The 25,106-nt window shown below is 49.6% G+C and overlaps 1 protein-coding gene across 3 annotated transcripts; it reads left to right on the top strand.

Moving 5' to 3' along the window:
- The first annotated feature begins 21,637 nt into the window (after positions 1 to 21,637).
- FOXC1 (forkhead box C1) lies at positions 21,638 to 24,153 on the top strand. 3 transcript variants are annotated; one of them, XM_037382379.1, is made up of 3 exons: positions 21,638 to 21,817; positions 21,895 to 21,955; positions 22,499 to 24,153. In XM_037382379.1, exon 3 carries the CDS (start codon positions 22,511 to 22,513, stop codon positions 24,035 to 24,037), a length of 1,527 nt encoding a protein of 508 aa, XP_037238276.1. In that variant the 5' UTR covers positions 21,638 to 21,817; positions 21,895 to 21,955; positions 22,499 to 22,510; the 3' UTR covers positions 24,038 to 24,153. The 3 variants fall into 3 exon arrangements, with proteins under 3 accessions (XP_037238276.1, XP_037238275.1, XP_037238273.1); XM_037382378.1 differs by having other exon boundaries at positions 21,638 to 21,955; XM_037382376.1 differs by lacking the exons at positions 21,638 to 21,817; positions 21,895 to 21,955 and having other exon boundaries at positions 22,275 to 24,153.
- Positions 24,154 to 25,106: the final 953 nt, after the last annotated feature.

Raw genomic sequence — 25,106 nt, 5'->3', positions numbered from 1 at the left:
GGTGTGGAGGTGAAAACCAGAGTACTGCAACTTTATACATTGACTGCTTATCAACAACAAAACTACCTTGACAAGTCAAGTGTGCTCTCTCAGACTGTCAGATCCCAACCCACTTAGGGGTTTATGGGTCTAAAACAGAAGAAGAAAAAAAGGTGGGGGAAGCTACTGGGTCAGCAGGCACAAGTGAGTATAGCTCCGTTAACTTTTCACTAGGTATCTTATCTGTAGACTTGACCAAGTTGGAGAAGAACCTACAAGCGGTTATGAAGTTAACAAAAAAATCTTATACCATCAGTTTTAAGGAATGAATCTGAAAATACTTTCCTCCTTTTCTTTAGCTTGTGCTATTTTTCACCTCAAATTTGATGTATACTTTGAACTATCAATCAAATGGTGAACTGAAATACGACAAGAGGCAGAGCAAAAGCTAGAGAGGTTCAGCCATGAAACCAAGTCCCATGGCATGACTGAAAAGGACAGGACTGGAGGGTTCGCTGGTCAAAGTGACTTTGATTCTTTGAAGCCATCGACTTCCACCTTCTGAGGCAGTTTAAGCCCTTCATCAACAGTTTGGGACCTACTGCCAGGATCACAAAAATTCCCCGGGCTTAACTGGAGCTCAAATGTAGCACTGAGAAAAAAAACAAACAAAAGCTAGAGGAGACCTTCCCCGTCCTGTGAAATGCAGAGAGGCCAGAGAAAAAGGAAATAAGAAACAGCCTCTTTTCTCACCACCACCAAGCAAGGCTGAGAAGAGACCGCCACTCCTGTGACAGCTGAATTGTCCAAGAGATGCAAAATAGCTTGTGGCAACAGCCTGAAATTGTCTTGCAATATCAGTGTCCTCATATTGCCTGGATGGATGATGAAATCGCATTGCATTAGCTCCACAGCTCACTGTGGGCATTGTGCTACAGCTCCGCGGGCTGTCATTACGCGGGGTGCTGCCTCCTGCCCATGCTGCCTACATCTTCAGGACAGAGTATTGGAGATAGGCGAGGGCCAAACTTTCAGCTGGTGTAAATTGGCAGAGCCCCACCAGCTTCCCTGGGACTTCACTGATTTACAGCAACTGAAACTCTGGCCCCTGCTATGCTTAAAATCTGAGGCAGGCTTTCATTGGACACAAAAGAATACTCTTTGGGACACTTTGAAACCTGTGCTGTGTGCAAGCGAGGAGCTAAACGATTCCCAAGATTTTCTGTGAGACATGTACAAGCACACATTGTGCACCGAGTGTGAGCAGGCTCCACCAGACACGCAGACACAGAATACGCTCCCTGGGATGTGCCAGGGTGAAGAAGAGTTTTCTAAGTCACTTCATTTTTACTGGAAACTCTGCGCCAGTCCTCCCACATATAACGCACTGTGCACTCCTCGTAACCAGCATTGTCTGAACTTGTGGTATTTTAATAAACGTTCCTGCCAAGCCAAAGACGCTCTAAGACACATCACCTTTGTCCCAAGGAGGATCCCAGCTGAAACGAAGTCCAGAGAGTGTGACCTCTGCTACAAACCAACACATAGGTATGTTAAATGAGTTCCTATTAAAAATAACTGCTCTCCGTACTGCCTGGAGTAGAAGGGGGCACAGGCTGTTTAGAAAGCGCACATGAGGGTGACATTGCAACAAAAAATCCTTTCACTGTACGGAGATGAAAATGAGGCAGTACAAATGAATGCCTCTTTTTTATTTCATAGGGACAGGTTGGCAAAAGTAGATTATTGGGTTTGGGCTGCACGGAAGAGAAGGATTTTCTTTTTTTTTTCTGGAATCCCGATTCATCTTCATTATTCAGTCACTCAAGCTTCCTTGGAAACAGAGTGCCACTGAGTTATTATGGCAGTCATAGATGAATTCAGCAGAAAAATATATGTATAACAACGAAAGAAAGTAAAACTGCTCTCCTTGTGCAGCCCTACAGAGAGACAGCCAGACAAAAGCATGAAAAAATTGACTGTCTGGCCAAGAATGAAATTGCTGGCAAGTCTGGTTTCAACCCTGCTATTAGCTTTCTTGCAGCTGCTTCAACTACCCAAGCAGTATTGAGATAAGTGCATTCTCTGAAGTCCTTTTTTTCTAATTGGGAGTAATATATTTGTTTGTATATTAGCCTATTTCTGATTAATACTTACTCTGAAAGAACTTAGGGGCTAACCATCAGCCACCTTAAACAGAAAACAAAACAAAACAAAACAAAACAAATTCCAAGGGGAAAAGCACTCAGAAATGTTCCTGCATTTAGGGATGAATGTCATGCTTCCTCTGTGGGCAGAGCCCTCTCCAGCTGCATTGCACATGGGGCAATTCTGCTGTGCCAAAGGGGCAGGGCAGGCAGCTGCGCAGCGGGGGGCTGGGGGAGGCAACGTGCTCTTGCAAACTCCCTGCTTGGTGCTGCTCGCTTGTGCAACAGGCAATGGGCAGAAAGGAGCAGCAGGGGTGGATCTGCATCCACGCGGCTCCTACCCTGACACCACAGCCACCACCTCCACGGTGCAAGGGGCTGAGAGTGCAAACATGTTTCTGGGAGGAGAAGGGGTGCGTGGGGTAAAGGCTCACATCTTGCTCCTGTCCCAGGAAGATCGCCACTGAGTGCTGATGGATTGGGTCGAGGGAGGTCATGCTGTGGGTCCGGACCTCAGGAATGTGTGTCAGACCTGATGTAATGATAAGGTGTGACACTATGCTAGCCTTCAGGCTTGCTTGCCTCACAGGCGTGTTGTTAAGGTTTCCTCTCTTCAGAGGTGTAAAGCACTTCTGTTGCAAGCCCAGTAAAAGAAGGTACTGTCTAAGGGTGGAACAGCAAAGGTTATGGAAGATTTGACAAGAAAGTGCCTGTGCTCTTCTCATTCCAAAACACGGCAGGCTTAAAAAAAAATAATTGAAAAGCTTCAAAAGGCATCCAGCGATTGTTTTTTAGGAAACAAAAGAAGCACTTATGGGTTAGCTTTTCCAAGTTGCTGCATTAGTAGATACACTAAACAGACAGCTTGATCCGGATGAGTCACACGGCAGAAGAGGAACAATGACCTGTGTGTTCCTCCAGTACAAATTATTCATTTTTCTCTGTCAATAAAGACTTTTTAAAATATAATTGCATTTGGGCAGCCAATCAGGAGGGTGTGGCTATCAGAAGATCACCCCCTCCCCCAGGGAATCAAATCTATTCTGGCAGGGTGTCAGAATTTCAGGATACCCTAAGGCAGGCCACAGCATCTTAAAATAACTTAAACACACCTCGTATCATGCCTGGATGTTGAATCAGCCCAGAGATGTCAATCACATACTGCCTTCACAGCAGAATCACCTCAGTTGCTCCGATCCTCACTTTTGAACTTACAACTTCCCTTCATAGGAATCAGAGGAGAGTATGAGTATGTGTGTGTTGGTGTGTGTGCCTATGTGTGTGTAATTCCCCAGTCTCCACAATAACAATTCCACCCTTTGAGCCTCCTGGTTGGGAAACAGCCCTTGCAGAACAGCAGGTTCCTCTTTCACAACAGCTAATTGCTTGAAGAAGGCAGAACAGATCGACAATGGCAGTAGGAGACAGCAAACCTGGGCCTTCCCCTTAAAAGTTTATAGGGCTTTTGCTACCGACAGCCACACCGATGTGATTTAACCCCACTGAGTTATTCTCAGTTTGGCCCCTCTAACTTATGCAGAAGTATCTGCTCATATCAAAGGTGTCAGTTCTCTTAGACCTTGGCTTGAGACATTAGGTCTGGTTTTCTGAGGGTCTAAGGTTCCTCTGGTTTTATGTTATACTGTGCTGTTGCTGTGGCGGTTATTTATCTGCACTGAAACAGTATCCCACCGACTAGGATCCTGCCATGCAGGGTACATATGTGCTCTAAATCCTTCCCAGCTTCAGTTAACTGCTCAGCTTCTCTGGAGAACAGTAACAACATGCAGCACCTGAAAACAAGGATTCAAACCAGGTATCTGCCATACTCTTACACGCCTTGTTTTCTCTACCTGTAAACTAAGGGTGAGTGCGAACCTGTGCAAAATACGGTGGGATGCACAGGTGGGTGCAGAGCCCGTTGTAAGCATTGCGCAGTGCTGCGGTGCGGTGCTCTTCAATTTAGGAACGCATGATTTTCTCTGCTTCACCTTGCTGACATGGCATCCCTGAACCTGCGATCTAACAAATTACATCGATTTCCACTGAACTAAGTCCAAGAATTGACTTGCAAATACAAAACAACAACAACAAAAAAAAAAAACCAAAAAAAAGGATTACTGTATTTTTATTTCTTGGGTATGAATAATCTGTTTGTAAATATTAGGGCAAGATACACGGTTTCCGAAATCGGAGTTGGAAGTCCGCAGGTTGAAGCACTTGCCTTATTTTCGGCAGACCACTAGATGGAAGTGCTGCTCCATCCCAGCCTTGCCATCCCGAAGCCCTCTGGAAGAGGCAGCCAGGGCTGGTGCAACCCTTGACAAAATCATTTTCACGGGGAAGCGAAAGATGAGGAACCAGAAGCCTTGGTCCCCTTTCATTCCAAAGTAGAGATTCCGTTCCAGCGCACCCAGTATCGCAGGAAACATAACTCAAAATCAATATATAATGAAATCATAACAACAAGGCTTGTGACAACGAAGCATAAAGCCTGGAATGTGCCTTCAGAAAGAGAGACAGATGAATTTGTTAAGCATGCCATAACACAAGCCATTCATGAATTATTACTAATTTATAACGCACTTTTAGAGGAGTGGGGAGAATGCAGGGAAATGAATGGGCTTTCTTGGCTTTTCTCTAAAATGACAAATGTCTTTTTTATGCCGTTTGCTCTCTCCCAATTCCCCGCTTCCAGCCTCTGCCTATAAACCCACTTAGCACAAGGTAACTCTATACCTCCTTCTTCTGCTCTTCCTGAAATGAATTACCTCCTATAGCAGCGTTCCAGGGCAGCGCCTGCCAGAAGGCAAGCTCCAGGGGTAAAGTCTTTTCCTAAGTTTCTCTGTCCAAAGCCATTTGCCCTGCAGCCTCACTCAGAGCTGACCTAATAAAACCAAACAACTCCCAGCCACCTTCCTCCTCCCTGACTTCCTCTCCCACTCCCCTGTTTCTGCTCTCTGTGCTCTCCCCTCAGCAATTCAGTTTTGCTCACTCTTAAATCCGAGGACCACCAGACATGGACCAAATGCAGAGTGTAGAGCAGGGTAATCCTGAAGGGTGAGACAAGAAAAATGGCAACACAGGACGGTTAAAGGCAGGCTGAGCCTAGCAAGCATCGTCTAGACTTTCAGTCTCATGATTCAGTGTGTCTGATGTAAAACTATTTAAATAAGAGTTATGTAAATAACGTGGCAGACAGATAGATTATTTAATATAATCAAAGTGAGATAAGGCCTGTGCCCCAATCCTTCCCTGAAGTAAGGCTGCTTTGTGCCATCCTCACAATGCAAACAGCCCTGAGGCCAGAAGACCCAGCCAAGGGAGGATCACCCCAGTGCAAGGAGATAGCCTTCTGGCTTGCAACCAGCACAGCAGCTCCTGTACAGCTCCTCCATCCCCAAAGCCAAGCAAAGGGGCATCCATGACAAATCTCAGTATCCAACTGGTCTCCACTGCCATATTAGTACCTTGCAGGCACTATCATTTGGGATCATTTGGAGCAGCCTTCACCTGAGCTACACTGGAGGATTTGCCTTCAACTGAGCCAGCTGGAGACCGTGACCAGGGACAGAAGCAGCCGGATAATAAAATGAGCAAACTTTTTCCTCACCTCTTCCCCTTCCTGCAGGGTTAGCCACAAAAATGGAGTTCAAAATGGCCCATCAGGTAGGATAGCACTTCCCTCTCGTTAGCTTGTTACCACGTTTAGCACATTTGTCTGGGTTTTACCCACTTTTAAACTTCCCAGGGCATCTCTGCACCACAGCAGTTGCACGCAGGATAGCTTCAAACCACCTTACTTGGGGACTGACAGCAATGTAAACACAGGAGCACAGGGATCACTATGGGCTGCAAAACCTGCTGGAGAAGCCGGCCCTGTGCACAAGCAGTCAGTGCCCGCAAGACTGTGGGCAAGCGCAAGGCTGGCTTGAGTTTGTTGACAGGAGCGGGAGTTGTTGCACTGCAAATGTGCCCTCGTGTAATGTAATTTCCACCGACCCCCCTTGGACACCAGGCTTCCCACTGACTTGGTTTTTATTTCACAGTAAGATATCACTACTTTCCTGACATTCCTTGTCTTTTACTTTAAACGTATAGGCTTGACTTGACTGTCCCTATACTAACATCAATGTGTGGGCAAGTTTAAGTAAAGTTTAAGTAAGGACTGCGCTGCTGGCACTCTCTGCAGCACCACACCCTCTTGCCTCTTCTTCCCATTCAGGTCACTTGCAACTCTCCTGACTACATCTCTTTTTCTTAACTTACTTAGGATCTGCTCAATCTAACCTTCTCATCCCCTTTGAGTGGGACCAACCAGTTCTGCTCCCCGACATGGCCTGACCCACAGATATTCTTTGCCGTTGTGTGACCATGTCAATTAAGGACAGTTTGTTTGCTTTTTAAGCCAGGAGAGTTAAACCTACCAGGGGCAGGTTTATTCAGGTATAAATATGCTTTGCATGGGTACGACATAGTCTCCCTCCCACATAGCAATGCAGGGGATTTAAAGCAATACCACTGAAGCCAGTGCTGGCCTTTTTCATATACGTACATCAAGAATGCATGGCTCTTGCACTCACAGAAAACCAAAGCAAGCACATGTGGGGCCTCTCCTCTCTGTCATGGTCATTCAGTGGTGGCCAACAATTTAATGCATCTTCTTCCAGCTTGCAGATGACAGTAACCATCTAAAGGCAACTTGAACAAGGAACAGATTTACTCAGACTTCCTCCACTCCTACCTTCTACCCAAATTAATGTTGGAGTAGATAAGGCTGGAGAGCATTTCCCTTCCCTTTTTTAAACCTTTCCTTAGTTTAAATGGTCTGACTCATCAGCAACACAAAGATGACAAAATGTCTATTCTCCTCCCCCCACCCCCCAAAATATTTTGGCATGATTTTGCTATCAAATTAGGGTACTCAATCCATGCCAGTTGGAAAAAAAAAATGGGCTTCTAGCACACTCATTGTATATGAGTAGGATTTGGGGAGGGTGCGGAGCATAACATCATCATAGGCAGAAAGTGAAAACAGCCAAAGGAAACGCCTACACTCTTCCTTTACAAAAGCTGCTTGTTGTGTCTGTCTGAACAATTGTTAAAAAACCTGGAGGGGAATTAGAAGGAAAAAGATAACTGACTTTATTAAAAGCAAAAGATTGATTGAGCAATTGATTGCACTTAATTGGAACTGTGCGAGCAAGGGAGAGGATTTCAGGTTTTTTTTTTTCCTGATCTCACAGACAGTCCCACCACAGAACCATACAGGCAGGAGACTGAGTTACCGAGCTGAGAGCTTAGGTTTGCTCCTTCTCCCAGGGCATTGCTTGCCTGCAAGCAGCTGGCTTTGAGAGCTGCCCCCCGCCACAGCACTGCCAGTCGCAATATTTGAGGCCTCAAAAAGGAGGAGGAACTTAAGAGTCACAAGGTTAAACTTCAGAGGTTGGTTTGTGCACGTGTTTCTTTCCAGAGCTTTTTTTCTTCACTTCTGAAGTACACTCAGGTTCATAGGATGCTTTCCTCTGCAACGACAGGGTCCAGAAAAGAAATCTTTTTAGTTTTTTTTAAGAGAATGGCAAGGTTCTCATTTTAATTCATTTCAGAAGTGGAGTGCTTAGAAGAAAAATGTTATGCAATTCATAATAATGAAATCTGGAAGTATTATATGACTAAACCTCACTAACCAAAGGGACAGAGACAACACTGTTATGGGGACTATTTTCATGAAGTAGAGACTTCATTTTCTGAAGTTATGCACATAATGAAGCTGCAGCACAAGAGAGAACTAGCTTGGAGTTTCACAATCTTTCTGCCCAAAACAATCCTCAAGGGGAAAATGATAATGTGCATGAACAGTTAAAATAAAAGCAAAACCCGAGCTAACCCCTTTGAATGAACCAATTCCTGTTAATGTATTGTTATGACCTTACAATATATATTAACTTAATTTTCCTCTTAAGCAGCAGGAAGGACAGACATTCATACTGCACAGATAAGAGTGTGATTTCTAGTGAAAACAAAGGTTCCAGCAGTTAGGTTTGTATTTGCTTTGTTTAAAATCAAATTGTAAGGTATGTGGGCCTCAAACTTATGTAAACAGTACAGTTAGTACACAGACTCACAGAGTCATCGAGGTTGGAAGGGACCAGACCAACACAGACTTCGTTTCCCTGTGTGATCACTTTACATTAATAAACATAAAGCCTTTTTACCTGTGAAGGCAATGAGTTGAACTGGATGGTCAGGATGCCCTGTGTATGGCTATTCTCTAGCTTCCCAGGTGCTGGGAGCTGGTACCCTGTGGAGCTGCACGCTCTGATGATGCATTTCACATCCACTAATCTCATTTTCCTACCCTAAGAAAGAGCAGAAGCTTTACCTGAGTATTTTCAGATGAGCAGACTTGGTAAGAAAGCAGAACAGGAGAGAATGCAGGAGTGACATTGCAAGAGCGAAGGGTCAGTTTTGAGATTAAGGCAATAACAGGTGGCCATAAAAATGGTAGGACAGAACAGTTGTCTTGTGACCTTTCTCCTCACAAACAGACTGAAAAGCTGTCTTTTCTCCCTCCTCCCCAAAACCATCTGAAAGCAAAATCAGAAGCAGCACCGATTTCTCCACTACCTCTTCTAGTTTTTCAGTGTGAGCCAAGAGCCACACGGACAGAGCAAGAAGGCTGAGGAAATGTATGATGCCTTTTACAGTAACGCTTTCCATACAGAGTCCCGTAGGACTGAAAGACAAACCAGAGGAGGAGGAACCAGCACGGGCTCATTTTTTTTTTTCAGATACACACCTCCTGTGCCAGCTGCCACAGTTGCCAGCCTCCTACAGCCCTCCTACAAGCCTCTCCACAGTCACCTACTTTTCTGCCCATCTGCTAGGAGTTACCACTTTCCCAGCTCTGCCAGATGAGCTGCTCGTCTGAGCACTCCCTCATCCATTCCAGTCAAAACAAGCCAGGTCAGCTAACATGGCTCGCCATTATAGGTCTTTCCTAACCAAGCTCATTGGGACTGAGATGGGTTGGGAAATGGTAAGGTGAGCATTTCCACCAACAGACCCGGGAAGTCAGTGGCCTCCAGCAGGAGGGCAGCAACCAGTCATAGGAAAAATCAACTCTGGCAGCTGGATGAGTACATCTCCTTGAGCCTTTACAGCCCTATTTGCACCGTGCCCACCCTGTGCAGGACCACTGGAGCAGCCATGCACACAGTCCTCCTCTTTTTTGCAAAGGGCCACATCACTCTGCAGCTACAATTACCTGTAGCTAGTGCTCGTTAAGCACTTTGAAGATTGAAAGCACAGATACAAGTGTTAAATATTGTAATTATTCTTACTACGTAACATCCCTGCACTGAAAAGTAGGGAGGGGTTGTTTTTCCGTGTTTGTATGTGGGAATACCATGACAGCTAGCTGCTCCTTTCTGTCAGTGAACTGCTGCCAAGGACCTTGATAAGGTGTTGTGCTTGAAGGAAAAGGACCGAGTCTGGGAGTTTTCTTGGAGTGCTGCATACCACAGTGAAACTAAACTGGGCTTTTACCAGGCTTCCACTCTCAGAGCTTATTCCAATACGTGCTGATTACCTCAAGCTGCCTCTGGCTCCAGGAGGAGCAGCAGTGACTCTCAGCAGTTTACAAGGGCTTGGTCCTACAGGCAGTGCGCAAAAGGGAGCACACTCACCCGAGAACTCAGCTCAATCAAACCACTTAGGAGCATCAAATCCTGAAGTCTGTGTTTCTGTTTTATTCAGCTCGCACTTGGGGCTTTAGGAGAGAGCTCTCCCTGAATGTGACCAGGGCAGCCAGGGATTTGAGCGCTTCTTTCTATTAAGGACACCTTCTGACCTTCTTGCACTGCAAAAAGGCGTGAGTCTGAACACAGTTTCCCCGTACATCGCACTGTTCCTCTGCAGTGTCTGGCTGGCACTGCCACCCCTGAGCCCACAGGGCCAGGGAAAAGCTCGGGTCAGAGTCCCTGGGTTTACTCCATTCTTCTTTATTCTCAGAAACAGGGGCAGGGAGGAGGCTGTGAGAGCAGCATATAGTTCATTACTGCCTTGCAACTGCACCGCATTATGCCAGGAGCTGCACTGGCACCCAGCTGGCTTTCTGTAGCCAAGTGCAAACAAGACTGTTCTGAATTTGGGTCACGTCTGAGGACAAAGCCATGAGTGACCGCTTCACTTTGTGGCATGGGGTTAAGCGTATTTCTGTGCACCTCTGGACTCTGTGACACAGCACATACAGCCAAGGGCTGTGGTGTTTAATCAGGCAGTGCTTCTCTATGTGCACGAGGAGCTCACCTGAGCTAAGGTTGAAAAGAAATCCATGTATCCATGTCTCATATCCTCCCTCCCTTGTCCTGCAACCTCCCTGACCAGCTTTGAGCCTTTCTGCGTGAAAGGGCAAGTAGATCCCACGCTCTGAGAAGAAACGATGCTATGATCCATCCCCTGCACACTGTCAGGCAGTTTTGGGGAACAGATGGGAACTAGGAAAGCCTGGGGAACACAACTCCTGCAAGAACAGGTGACCATCACTGAGAAGAACCCACCTTGCCTCCCCTTTCTGCACTCACACACGCACAGGCAGCCCTGAAGAGGTGAAGCCACTAAAAGGGTGGGCTGTTCCCACCTGAATAGAAAATACTGAAGTGAAGTAAGCACCTGAAAACTTAACCTCTCAAAAGGATAAGCATAAATACAGGCAACAGCTGCAGCTGATGGTGTATGGAAGAGGTGTGGGCAGGCACCAAGCTGACAGGACCCAGTTCAAGAGGTGTTCAAGTGCCTACAGCTTCCCCTGGCTCCCACGGGGCTTGAAGGTCCTTGACACCTCTCTGGGAACCCATGGTGCAAATCCACGGTTCTTTTCCTGCCTCACAGAAGCCCTTGTCTTAATTTGAAACCTACTGACAGCAATAGCACTGAATTTGGAATCAGAGGTCACTTGCAAAGACAGACCTGCTCTTGTACCTTCAGTGTCTTGCACAGAAAGTAGATTTGTCTGTAGTGTTTCTGAAGGGGTGAGGAGGATAGGAAAGTGTTAAAAATATATATTAATTTTAGAACATTTCTAAGCTCATTTGGTGGCATGGGAGAAGGTATAAAGGTAGCAGAGGATGAAGGACTAGCAAGAAAGAAGAATGTGTGTGTGTGTCATAGGGGAAGGGAAAGGTTGTAGGAGGAAGTGTAGGAGGTGATGCAGACAAGCTCACTAAATTGCAAGGCAAAACGTGGATTTTGTCCCCAAGCAAAACACCTCGGTGCTGCTGTCAGGTCAAGCTAATAAAGACAGCTCTTTAGAGACTCTGCCCTCTGTCTGTATTTCCTCTTTCACCAAGAGGAAAAATAATTAATAAGCAGCTTCTGTCTGGCAATCAGCAACTATTTGCATCATCATATATGGAGATGGCAGCCTTCCTGATCATGAAACACACCTTCTTCACAGAAGCGGTGGAGGTTTGCTCGTTCGGCCCGGTACACAGCTGCCATCTGCAATACTGCACATGACTTCGAAGAAGCCCCTTTCAGAAGGGGCTGAAGGTGGGCAGACAGGCTATAAAGTCAAACTCACTGAGGTTTCTAAAGTCTCCGGAGGTTGGCTGTGGGCATGAAAGCCAAGCTCCAGTATCTGCAGAGTCTTTACGACATGGGGTGTGCGACAGAATACAAGTGTTTCTGGTGACATGCAAATTTGCAGTGAATTCAGTAACTAATAGAACAACTTCCTTTGTTTACTACACAGAGGACAGAAGAATACTAAACTAATCTGGTGCTAGTCCAAGTCACTGTTAAAACCACTTTTGACAAAAGCTGACCTCTTTGCTCCTGAATAAATATTAGCAATTTGTTTGCGCATTGTTCAGCCAGTTTTGTAGACAGGCAAGGAAAAATGAGCAAAGAACTTATTCGGTCATTTTTTTCCCCACCAATTGTCAAATAAATTATTCACAAATACAAGCTTCCATCACTCATCTCGCACTAGACTAAACACTTTCTACTAAACTTAGTTTTCAGCATCATGTTTCAGTTTATAGTTACATTTTTCCCTGGGCAAAGTGAGCCAGTCATTAGACAGCTCTCATAGGTTTCTACTAAACATGCTTGATTAAGTCTTTTAAGAAGGAGGAGGTGGAGGAAATTGTGCTTTAAAGTCAATGGGAACGTTTCCATTCAATGGGAAATGTACTGGAAGAGATAACATTATTTTGAAGAGTTAACAAGCTCACTTAACTCTGCAAAAAAAGGAACTACGCCACCACTGCGCACTGCACTTCGTGATGGACGGTTTTCAAACTGAACAGAGTAAGAAAACGATATTAATGCTGGAGCTGCCCAAAGCAGCAGTTTTCACCACCACCACTCCATAGTGCTACCTGGCACATAACATATACATCAAATCTAGCAGCAGCGTCCAAACTCTAGTCTTGCTCACGCTCCAGTGACTTAACTTCTGTGAGTGTGTTCACCATGGTGGTGCTGAGTTGGCAGAGGTGCTCACCTTTAATTTCTCCGAGCCAGAGCCACAGCTGATGCAATTCAGCTTAATGGCTTGAGGATCTGGCCTCATTTGAAAGGGAAAGCAGAATACAAAAAAAAAAAAAAAAAAAAAAAATTGAACATTAATTTCTGGACTGATTTACTGCATGCCACATAGCCGCACAAGGTCAGGATGGCACACATGCAAGAGACCCCTGAGACAAAATAACTGCATGAAACTACTACATTTGGAATTTCTATGGGTAGGCAAATTGAAAAACAGGATTCAAGAGCACACCTTTGCTGCAGGTCAGCAAGAAAACTCTGTGTCATCTTTTTCTTCAAAGAGGTTTAGATGGCTGCTGCCATTCCCCTAAATTTAGAAGAAAGAGGGACATGATGTACTATTCAGTCTATGCAAATCCATGACAAACACCACGGAACACAACACCTGTGTTCACCCCTGCAGAGAGCGATCATTTGAATTGAGTGGTTACCGTAAGCCCTTCTCTTCCAAAGGAAGTGGTCTATTTTATTCCCAGTGCAATCAGTTCCAGATGAATCCTGGAAGAGTAACCCCCAAGACAATTATGCTTATTCATTATTAGCACATCAGCTTGAGATCCCAGGCACAGACACAGTGTACAAATGTAGAACAGGAGGCAGTCCCTACCCTGCTGAGATTACAATCTCAAAAGTTATGGGGGGGGGGGAGGGGGGGGAACCCAAACCAAAATAGACAAACAGGCTCAGCAAATGCTGAAAGCTAGAGGTGTGGTGGAGGGCTCACATTCCTGTGTAGATGCAAGACAAGCCCAGCACCTCTGGAGGGAAACAGATGCATGGAGAGACACAACGCTCTTCCCAGGGCCCAGGGAGGCCATCCCTGGCCACTGCAACCTCCTTGCACAGAGCTCTCTCCCTGCCACAAGAGTTGTTTCAGCCATGGCTGTGGCCATGGTGAATATTAAGGACAGCACAACTAAATGTACCCTTCTTTCCTTCATTGCTCAGCACACTTGGCAGGTTCAGCCCAGGGCTTTCTAAAGGACTTTGTAAAGTGTTTGGAAGTCTTTTTGTCTGCATTTTTTTCCTCCAGAACCTGCACTTTAGACTTTCAAGCTCAAGGCCAGAGTAACAAGGAGAGAGGCGATGGCATAAAAAGCTATGTGACTACTGCCCAAGCATGTCACCTCGAGTCACTCCATCCAAAAACCATGAGACTCTAGCCAGAGTTGAGACCCGTAAATTACAGAGATATGTGGTGCAGAGCTGATAAGGGCCTTCTTTTCAAATTTATCCCAAAGCCCAAGACATTATCTATTAGATCAGCTCCTGCGGGTACTTCGACGCCACTCTGCCTACTTTTTGGATCCTATTGGGATTTCAGCTGAAAACAGGTGCCAAGATGCTCTGACTCAGGCGGTTGCGGGCATGCCCAGCAGCAGAGCTACCAGTGCCTGGGGAACACGCAGGTAAAAGACAGAGGCACCGACCAAGGCTGGATGCCTTCGAGGTTAGATGGTTGCTCAGCATGAGGCAAAGAGGCATTGCTGTGGTTTTGGGCTAAAGGGTCTGGACTCCATTTATGTCCCATTGCAAGTGACAAAGTCCCCCTCTGGAGCTGGCCCTCATAAAAGCCGACCAGGTTACCTCCACACTGTTTTCTCCACTTAATTTAAGTGCACCTAATCAGGAAATCTACCTAATTGGAATATCTCTGTTAAAAATCAGGGATGCTTACTAACAATGACTGCATCTTGATCGGGATGGTAATATCACTTAATTGGGATGCCTTCAGGTATCTTAGTGGTTTGGGTTTTTTATGTCTCAAGCTCAAGCTAGTCTTGTCTGTCTGCTCCTCATAAAACAGCTTTCAGTTCCTCCTTAGTAATGATACAGGCAAACGATGATGTAAGTTACTTTAACATTTTTTGCTTCTGGCTGTTAGTTGGTGTGGGAGGGGCAAATTACCTGTTTCTGTGGGTGTTCTTGCCACAGGGACGGTTACAGTAGCTTCAGTCTCCATCCCATGCAAACCCTCCTCCTGCCTCCGTGGGCCTCCCTGTCATGCAGGGAACATGCTGCAGCTCTCCAGAAGGCTTCAGTGAACAGTGAAATGCTGTTTTCTGCTACCTGGCTAGCCCATCTAAACCGGGGGAAAACTACCACCCAAAGTGTCAAACCATGAGTGTTCTGTTTGCAGCTTATTGTTTCCATGTTTGCAGCATCCTGAACACTCAAGAGCAAAAAGCACGTACTAAAGCAAAGCTGTATACTTGCTTATCCACCCAACTGACCACAGTTATACACATGCAATTACTTCTAAACTTAAGCCTTAGCTAAGAATCTCTGGCTCTATTTTAGGAGTTATCTAGTAAAATGGAAAACTTAATTTTTAAAAATAATCCATCAAGCATCTTTTCCTTCATGCTACTCCATCTTAAAAGACCTGTATTTGTATTTATCAAGTGAAGCACCTCTAAATCAATCGCCTAGTACTGGATACAGGCTTGCAATCTCTTCTGCTTTGCAAAATAGGGGAACTGACCTTGTTTGGCTTGGCTGATGCCACCCTGATGCACAAACATTAGCCAGGCCGCCATCACAGCTGGGACAGGGATTGGGGCATGAGTGGCATGCCAGGACCACACATCCCACATGCAACAGTCGAGTGAAGGGCGCTAATGCTACCTGAATAAAAAAGAACTACTTTCAGCTATGTTTTATTTTAAATAAAAGCTTTGCTTTTATTCAGTTGTTAAGAACTACAAGGGACACTGTTTGGGGGGACACTGAAATACATGCTGCCACAGCTTTTTTTCTGCTTTAGTGTGAATTTTGTTTCAAATCATGCCTACCAGCCTGCTTACATCGCGTTGCAGAAATGGTACTGCACGTGGCCTTGTGGAGGCAGGAGAGAGAGAGAAAGACTAGGAAACTGCAGAGATAACGTGCTCAGGAACTGAACGATGACTTCTTTTACCTTTAAACAGTACACTGCTTAGTTTTGAGGACAGAGATCTATGAGAAAGAGGGGCTTGCCTGGGGTCACAGCCCGTGGGACTCCTGCAGCTGCAAGTTCCATGCGGTCGTTACACAGGGTGCATTTCAAAATCAATTTTTTTCTTGCATTCCCTGTGTTTCATGGAAAATAACAGATACATCTTGAGAGCTCAACTTTTCAAACTGTTCTTTCACCTCTTTTTATTATACTTTACTCTTTGCAGAGCACGACATTGTTTTCTGTATGTCAACAACTGTAATGGGTTACTTCCAGCAGTGCGCAAATAACTGTGCAAAGAGAGCATTTGTGGCTTCATAAAAGTGCATATGCAGATATCTAAGATTTATAACTTGTATTACCATAGCTCCTAGGAGCCTTAAAGGAGACTAGTGCTTTGGTGCGATTGTACTTAATACCCGTAAATGCCTTGTAAAACTCTAAAAGCCATGCATGCACTTAGCTATGCATATATATTAGCATGTGTGCGTATATGTGTATACTTACACATCTCTGTAACTGTGCGAAGGCATCTGCCTCTGGATTTACCAGACAGTTTTACGAAGCTGTTCTTCAGAGGTCGAACACATCAGTAATTAGACAGCAAGGGGGAGGTTAAAAAACAGAAGTACTTTTCCTGGAAAGCCACGCTTTTTCATGCGCAAGTTTTATTGGCAAACCTGGCAAGCGATAGAGACATTCCTTGGCAGCGCAAATGAAACAGCGGCCCGGCCGGCGCTGGCATCGCTCTGGCCCCCACCGCCCGCGACAGGCCGCGCATCGCGATACCGGCACGGCGGAAAGGGCTGGGGGGGGCTTAAATCCCTCCTCCCCCGTGGGGTGGGCGAGAGCAGAGCGCGGCCGTGCGCCGGCAGGTGCCCGACGGGGCGGCCCTGCGGCGGGGGAGGCTACGGGCGGCGGCCCCACGGAGGGCGCGGGCGGCAGTGGCGGGAGCGGCCCGGGAGGGGGCGCCCGCGGCCCGCGCAGCGCCCCACCGCCACGCAGGTGGCGCCGGCCGCGGGTGCGGGGCGGGACGGTGCGGGGCGCGGTGGCATCGTCGTCCCTTGCCCTAGGAGGACGCGGCTTTGCGGCTTCCCTTGCTTGTCCGCTGTCCCACTCGGGCATCGGCAGCTTGAGGGCCGGGCCGGTCGGCCTCCCCTCGCGCAGCTCGCCGCGGAGGGCGGGGGGCTTGCCGCTCCCCCCACCGCCACCAAGGGCCGCCCCCGCAGCGGGACAGCGCGCAGTCGCGGCTCTCAGCGGGGCTGCGCGCCCTCACTGACACCCACCTCCCGCAACCCCACCGCTGCCGCGCAGCCTTCCGCAAAACCTCTCAGCCCTTCAAAAACGAGTATGCAAGAGGCAGGGAATAATGTATCCAGGGGCTGATCTCTATCTGCTACCTAATGACTTGCCAAGTACTTATCACTTCCCAGACTAGGAACTGTCGCTTCATTCTAATGTAAATAAACCCTTCATACAAATAAGTCTCGCTCTCTCCTCCCGACTGCTAAGGCAGTCAGTAGAGATGGAGCAGGACAGGGCTGCAAAGGTTCGTGCTCCCAGCTCGCTGCTCCGTGTGTGTTTTCATTTATATGAATCCAGAGAATCCAATGGATTCAGCCCCCCTCCGCCCTCGCTGCCCCTCCCAGAGAAAGGAAGGAAATAAGGGAGGAAAAGGAACACAAAAGGGACAAGGGAACTTGGAAAGTAAAAGAAAAAAAAAAAATCCGTGTCTGGCTATCTTCTTGTCGGTTTAGGAGTGAATTTTTAACACCCCCAGCCCCCTAGATGTTAGTATTTTAGTGTGAGATGCCAAAGCTAAAGACCCTACCAAATTAAAGGTTTCTTACGCGCTTGCGGGTTTTTTTTCTCTTTTTTTTCTGTGTGATAGTACTCTACCTGAATAGCAGAAACAACACAATTAGTTTCCCACAGCCTGGTTTTTGTTTTTATTGCTAGTGCCGCGACATCTCTGGGACGCAACCTGTGTCACAGAGGCGGCTCGTGCGTGCGGCCGCGGCAACGATCGTGGGAAGACGAAACGCGCGGGCTCCGACCTCTCGGTGGTCTCGGTTCTCCCTGGTAACTTAAATGCTAAATTCGCTTTTAGATACCGAACGTGAAATGAAGGTATTTCTCTTGTGAATTGCATGAAGCCGATGACCGCTGCCGCATTTACTGCAAAGGATAATTTATTTCTCATTCAGGAACGAGAGTCTGAGAGATGCCAGAGGGAACGGAGCGCTCATTTTCCTATTAAGTTGTGTTATTTATGTCTTAAGATAAAAGACGCCCTGGATTGAAAAACTGCCTCGGCTTATTTGTGGAGTTGTCAACCCACGTTAATAAAACAACAATCACGCCTGTTTGCTTAACTGAGTGCCACGCAAACAGACCTTGCATTTAGAGTTCGGCTTAATTGCACGGGCTGAGATGGCAGAGGTGCTGGCTGCAGGGAGGGGAGGGGGGAAGGATGGCTGTCACCTAGGTCTAGCGGCTATAATCAGAGAGGGGACTTTCGGCACAATAGATTTTTCTACTGATGAAGCACAGATTTGGTACGATCACTTCCCTCCCTGCCCCCCGAAAGGATGTCAGCGGTTTTCTCCTGCGGCGTCGCCCGCTGTTTAAGGAACATGGAAAGCTGCATCCTGAGATGCGAGAGCCGGGCTGGGTGGCTGGTTTCGGACTTAGAGGGATACTGCTGTGATGTTGGAGCCAAAAGAAAGGGAGAGAAGCGAAGCTCTGGCTACGTCTAAACATAAACAGCCCGGGGCTGGAAAGCAGGTCACCTCCAGGTCTCTCAGAAGAGAGGACAACCCACAGCGAATTGTTTGGGTCCACCTGGGCTTTGCCCAGGTCAAATGGTAGCCCCTCCGCCCACCGCTCCGATGTCATCTTTCTTTCTGACATCTCCGTAAATAAGGTTGCCGATGACCACACACGTGAAGCCTCGGCGGGTTTCCCGAGAAGCGCCGCTCCCTCGGCCCGGGGCTGCCCGTCGGGGCTCCAGCCGGCGGCGCCCCTCGCCCGGCTGCGGGGGGAGGCGGCCGCGGCCGTGCCCGCTGCCCGGGTCCTGCAGGGGAGCGGGGGGGCACTGCCGCGGCCCCCTGCTGCGTTCCTGCGGCAGACCCCGGCGGTGCACCGCAGATGTGGCTGTCCCACCCGGAGGCCGGGCTGGTTAACACGGCTCAGACCAGACAGGGCGCTGGGGAAAGGCAGCTCGGCATTGCGAGCGGGTGGGTGAAACCCAAGCGCCAAGGACTCTTTCTGGTTGGTATCCGAGCACACCGGGGGGGAAACCGATCTTTCTGGCTCCCTCGACCCGTTGTTCCCCCCTCAACAGGCGCACACACAACCCCCAAATCACCCTGCGAACCCTCACAATGGTGACTTTTGTGCCTCCACTAGAGAACCCAGAGTCCTGCTGGTTTGAGGTATGTAACTTCACACACGGCAGTTGCGTCAGTTCGCAATTATAGCATCAGAGAGGCTATTGCAAAATATATTAAATGCAAAATGCAGCGGATTAATGGTCCCCCTTCCCTCTGCTGAAACTTCTCGGTGTTACTCCAGCCTCTGCCTGAGAAACAGCTTCGCTACCGTAAACATTATCCAGATAAAATGAAAAAGGCAGTGAAGGGTCCAGCTCTCGGGGCGGCACGTTACGGCCGCTCCTGGGAGCGAGCGGGAAGCCCATGGAAATTGTTTTTAACGGCAGGTAACACCGTGGGAAAACCGGATGACCTGGGCTGCATGGAAGCGTGCTAAAATGCCCTTTTTTCTTTCTCTCTCTCTCTCTTTTTTTTTTTTTTTCAGCAAAGCAAGAAAGTTTTTGAAAATATAAAGTGTTGGAATTGACATCTAGTCCAGTGCTTGCACATTTATTAATTCTGCCGTGGTGGGAGGAAAGGGAAAAACGTGTAATTAGGCAGGAGCAGGTGAAAGATTCCAGACGATGAAATACAACAGGCTAAACGGGATAATGTATTCACCATTAAAGGACTGACATTTATTACCAAAAGGAGACCCGTTATGTTTGAATATGAAAAGGAGCAGATATTAGGCTATATAAATTACCTCCTTCACATGACTTGCATCTCATTTTTTTTTTTAATAACCATCGAATTGGTGTTTCAGAGGAAAAAGCCATACGTGCTAAAATACCGCCACGCAAACGATGCGCCTTTAACACGCTCCAAAGACACGATCCCCAAAGCAATCGATCACAGGGAAAAGTGTGGAAAGGGAGTTTGAAATCAGTGAAACCAAAAGGGTCTTTTGACGTATTTGTGGTGTCACGAGATCAGGGTGGGTGATACATCTCACAAACACGCACACACACACACACACACACGTCTTCCCGTGCAAATTCCACCCCTTAAAATAGATTTCAGCTTGTTCCTTTCAACTGATCTATTATTAACGCTAATGAAGCTTCAGAGGTATCGGCTACGAAGTGAATGAAGAGCACTAGGTTGCAATTCGAATATCTGAAGTCCTGGTAAAATGCACTAATGTGAAAATACCTATACGAATCTCTCCGTGTTTAAAGTAAGAAGAGGTGGTCTTCTTTCTTAAAATATAACAGCAAATTAAAAGGAAAATTAAAAAAAATTTAATAACTGAGCCCTCTCTCTGCTCCCTTTGAGCTCCCGTTAAAGTGTTATTCTGATTAGAGCCCAAATATTATTTGAGATATTTAGACAAAAGGAACAGCAAACCAAATCAAACCTTCATGGCCGAACCGGCCAAATAGTTTAAGGAACATTCATTTTATTGTACTTTTTCTTCCTGTCGTCGTCCGTCCCCCCACTTGACACACCTGACCTACCACGGAGTCCACATTAGAGTAGGAACAAAAGTATGCCCTCTCCGCCTCAAGTAAGTAAGTAAGTAAATAAATAAATAAATAGATAGATAGATAAATAAATAAATACAGCAAAGACCCGCTTTCCCTAGCACATCCCGTAAGGTCTGTAAAGATTACCTGAACGAGCGAGCTAAAGACCCCGCACAAAGCAACGCGCCCCTGTTTATAAACAGCAGGGACAGCGGGCGCTTGATTTGCAGGCGGAGAGAGGAAAGCCCTTGGTGGCTGATTCATTAAAAAGGGGCTTTGGAGGGCTCGTCAAAGCCCCGCCAGCCGGAGGAATGCAACCTCCTCAGAAGCGTTTGGGCAGGCAGCCGACTGCGGGCAGGGTGGTGCTGCTGGAGCAGGGGCATCGCACCCCCTCCCACTGTCCCCTCGGTCCCCGCGGCCGGGGGGGGGGGAAGGCGGCTGGGGTGAGCGGAGCCTCCTGGCCGGGGAGGGCACGGAGCGAGGCGGCACCGCGGCGTGGAGCCCCCAGCCCGCACGGGCAGCAGCCCGGAGCGGAGGAGGGGGAGAGCCCGGCTGGAGCGTGCGGAGCAGACAGACCAACAACGCTGTGTGTGTGTAACAGTGTGAGAGAAACACGCGTGGCGGAGCGCGGGGTGCAAAAACGCTCCGTGGAAGCATATACACATATACATACACATCTATATCTATACACATACACACATTGGTGCAGGCGTGCACGTCGTGCGTGTGCCCGGGGCGGGTGTGCGAGGGTGGCCCCGAGCGTAAGGACGCGGGTGGGTGGGCACGCACCGGGCTGGAAGGGCTCGCGCGGCTCGGCGCGCAACGTGCGCGGGCGCGGAAGGGTCCCCCCGGGTACGCAGCGCCCCGCGCGATCCCGCGGCTCCGAAGGCGGCCGCGTGTGGCGGCGAGCGTGTGTGGCCGGTCCCCGAGAGCTGCAACTCCCAGGGCTGCTGCGGGGATTTTTTTTTTTCCTTCTTTCTTACTGGCTTTTTTTTTTTTTTCCTTGCTTGCTCGCTCCTTTTTTTTTTTTTTTCCCTCCTCATTCAGAGCCCCGGGTGTCTCCCAGCCTCCATTGGCTGCCCCGGCTCGGCGGGGCGGAGCTGGGCCGCCTGCAAAAGGAGGAAAAGAAAAAAAAAAGAGAGGAAAAAAAAAAAAAAAGGAGACCGAGAGAGGAGAGGGAGGGAAAAAAAAAGGAGAAAACTGTAAGTGCGTAAAAAAGTTCTCGCCGTGGTGACGGATGCTCAAAAGTTCAGGAGTTTTTCCGATGCTTCCCAAAGCAGCCTGCGACTGAAAAAGAGACTGAAAAAAAGCGAGAGGGAGAGAGAGAGGGAGACTTTGCACTGGGAGATCGGGAAGGTGGATTTTTTTCTTCTTCAGCTCGCTTAAAAAAAGCCAACAAAACACATCCCTCTACTTTTGTCCCTCCTTTGCAGACAACTTGTTGCAGATCCCCGTGGAACAAGGAACTGGGAGCGTGGGAGCCTCTTTGCAAAGGTTTTATTTTCTTAATACTCTTTCTGCGTTTGGAAGTTGCTTTCTCCGCTGCGATTACTTTTCCCCCCCCCCTCCCGCGTTTTCTTTTTAAAAACATTTTTCACCCCCCTCCATTTTTTCCCCTTTTTTGATTTCTTTTTTTCCCCTCCGCGTGGAGTGCGGGAGCTTGCCGGTGGGCTCTCCTGGGCGAAGAAGAGGAGACTTTCGGCGCTGCCGTCGTTATTCTTCCTCCCTTTTTCCGCGCTCCGCCGGGGGGGTGGGGGGGTGGGGGTTGCCCGGCCGCCCGGTCCAGCTCGGTCCGCGGAGCGGCGGAGGGGTGGAGGGGGAAGGGACGCGCTGTTTGGTCCGGCGGGGAGGGTGGGGGAAAGCTGACGGGAGGACATGCAGGCTCGCTACTCCGTGTCCAGTCCCAACTCCCTGGGAGTGGTGCCGTACCTCGGCGGAGAGCAGAGCTACTACCGCGCCGCCGCGGCGGCGGCCGGCGGGGGCTACACGGCCATGCCGGCCCCGATGAGCATGTACTCCCACCCGGCCCACGAGCAGTACCCGGCCGGCATGGCCCGCGCCTACGGGCCCTACACGCCGCCGCCGCAGCCCAAGGATATGGTGAAGCCGCCCTACAGCTACATCGCCCTCATCACCATGGCCATCCAGAACGCGCCCGATAAGAAGATCACCTTGAACGGGATCTACCAGTTCATCATGGAGCGGTTCCCTTTCTACCGGGACAACAAGCAGGGCTGGCAGAACAGCATCCGCCACAACCTCTCCCTCAACGAGTGCTTCGTCAAGGTGCCCCGCGACGACAAGAAGCCCGGCAAGGGCAGCTACTGGACCCTCGACCCCGACTCCTACAACATGTTCGAGAACGGCAGCTTCCTCCGCCGCCGCCGCCGCTTCAAGAAGAAGGACGCCGTCAAGGACAAGGAGGAGAAGGACCGCCTGCACCTCAAGGACCATGCCCCGCCGCGCCCGCCGCCGCCCGCCGCCGCCGAGCCCGAGGGCGGCCCCGCCGGGGGCAGTGCCGCGCCGCCGCCGCCGCCCGTCCGCATCCAGGACATCAAGACGGAGAACGGCACGGCCTCGCCGCCGCAGGCCGTGTCCCCCCCCGGCGCCGCGCCGCCGCTCGGCGCCGTGCCCAAGATCGAGAGCCCCGACAGCAGCAGCAGCCTCTCCAGCGGCGGCAGCCCCCGCAGCACCCTCCCCTCCAGCCGCTCCCTCAGCCTGGAGGCCCCCGAGCCGCCGCCGCCGCCCCCGCCGCCGCCCCCGCCCCCGCCCCACCACCACGGCCCGGGCTTCAGCGTGGACAACATCATGACCTCGCTGCGGGGCTCGCCGCAAGCCGCCGCCGAGCTGGGCGCCGGCCTCCTGGCCCCCGCCGCCGCCGCCCCGCGCACCGGCATCCCGCCCGCCCTCTCCCTCGGCGGCTACTCGCCGGGCCACAGCTCCGTCTACGGCTCGCCCTGCGGCCAGGCGGCCGCCGGCGCCGCCGCCGGCACCTACCACTGCAACATGCAGGCCATGAGCCTCTACGCGGCGGCGGGCGGCGCCGACCGACCCGGCCACCTGCCCGCCACCGCCGCCAGCCCCGCCGAGGACCCGCTGCCCGACTACGCCATGCCCACGGGCGGCGGCGGCGGCGGCGGCGGCGGCGGGGCGGGGGGCGGCGGCGGCGGGGCGCTGGGGCACGGCGGGCTGGGCGGCGCGGCGGGCGGCCACCAGGAGGGGCACCACCCGCACCCGCACCAGGGCCGCCTGGCCTCCTGGTACCTCAACCAGGCGGCGGCGGCGGCAGCGGCGGCGGCGGCGGCGGCGGGGGAGCTGGGCCCGCTGGCGGGCGCGGCGGGCTACGCGGGGCCGCAGCAGGGCTTCGCCGCCGCCCCGCGGGAGGTCTTCGAGGCGCCGCGGCTGGGCCTCAGCGCCTCGCCGGGCGGCAGCGGCGGCGGTGGCGGCGGGGCGGGGGGCGGCGGCGGCGGCGGCGGCGGGGCGGGGGGCGGCGGCAGCTGTCAGATGGCCTTCCCCGGCAGCCAGCCGCTCTACCGCACCTCCGGGGCCTTCGTCTACGACTGCGGCAAGTTCTGAGCGCGCCCCGCCGCGGGGACACCGCGGGGACACCGCGCAGCACCGCGCCGCCGGCCCCGCCGCGCCCGCGGAGGGGAGCGAGCGCACGCGAAAAGCTTTTGTACAGAGACAGCCCCAAAGCATGTCTTGGTTTGTTAAAGGACAGTGTTACTCCAATAACACGTAAGTTTTTTTTTTTAATTGCTTTGAGAAATACTTTTTTCCTGCCCGCCCCCCCCATCCCTTAAGATATTGCCATGCCCCGTGTTTAAAAGTGGGCGAAAAGTCCAGCGTAGAGTACCAGCTTCTCCCCCCCCCTCCCCGCCCTCCCTCTTCTACAAGGACTTGTTTTAAAATGTAAATTGCGACATAGTAATTTATTTTTAATTTGTAGTTGGATGTTGCGGACCAAACGCCAGAAAGTGTTTCCCCCTCCCCTGAAAAGTGACGTTAAAATTGACTGAAACGCTGAATTTTTCACTATATATAAAAAGGGAAACTGTATTAATCTTATTCTATCAATATTTTTCTTTTTTTTTTTTGTTGAAAATATTCTGAAGGTATTGCATTGTTTGTTTATTAATAAATTACCATTCAGTTGGAATGATCCTTTACACGTCTGTATATTTTAATACTTTCATTTAGAGAGAGGGAGAAAGAGAGGAAAAGGGATTTCATAACTAACTTTGTCGCTGGAACAGCTCGTTCCCCTCCGCGCAAATTCCAAAGACCATTTAGGAACTGCCAGGTCGAAAAATCCCTTTTCGGTCTCTTCTGCAATATGTTCCACTTAGTCAGCTCGCCTTATCCGCTAGGAAAAAAATACTTTCCCATGGCAGCTCTGAGTTGGCAAATAAACAAACACGTTTTCTTAGCAATTAATGGGCAAGACCTGGAAACATTTGACCATACACAGTAGTATGACAACATTACAGCTTTTAAAATAATATGCCTATGTAAGGATATATTAAGCGGTAACTCCGAGGTAGAAGTACATGCACTAGATTCCTGCCCTTGTGTAACTGTGTATATATGTTGAGCTATCGATCCCTGTGTGTGTATTTCAAATGTATTTTTATATAAGATTTAC

The sequence above is a fragment of the Falco rusticolus genome, chromosome 3, assembly GCF_015220075.1.
Source record: "Falco rusticolus isolate bFalRus1 chromosome 3, bFalRus1.pri, whole genome shotgun sequence".
Taxonomy (NCBI): domain Eukaryota; kingdom Metazoa; phylum Chordata; class Aves; order Falconiformes; family Falconidae; genus Falco; species Falco rusticolus.
The sequence above is the reverse complement of the archived record's forward strand: the minus strand, read 5'-3'. Positions and strand labels throughout refer to the sequence as shown.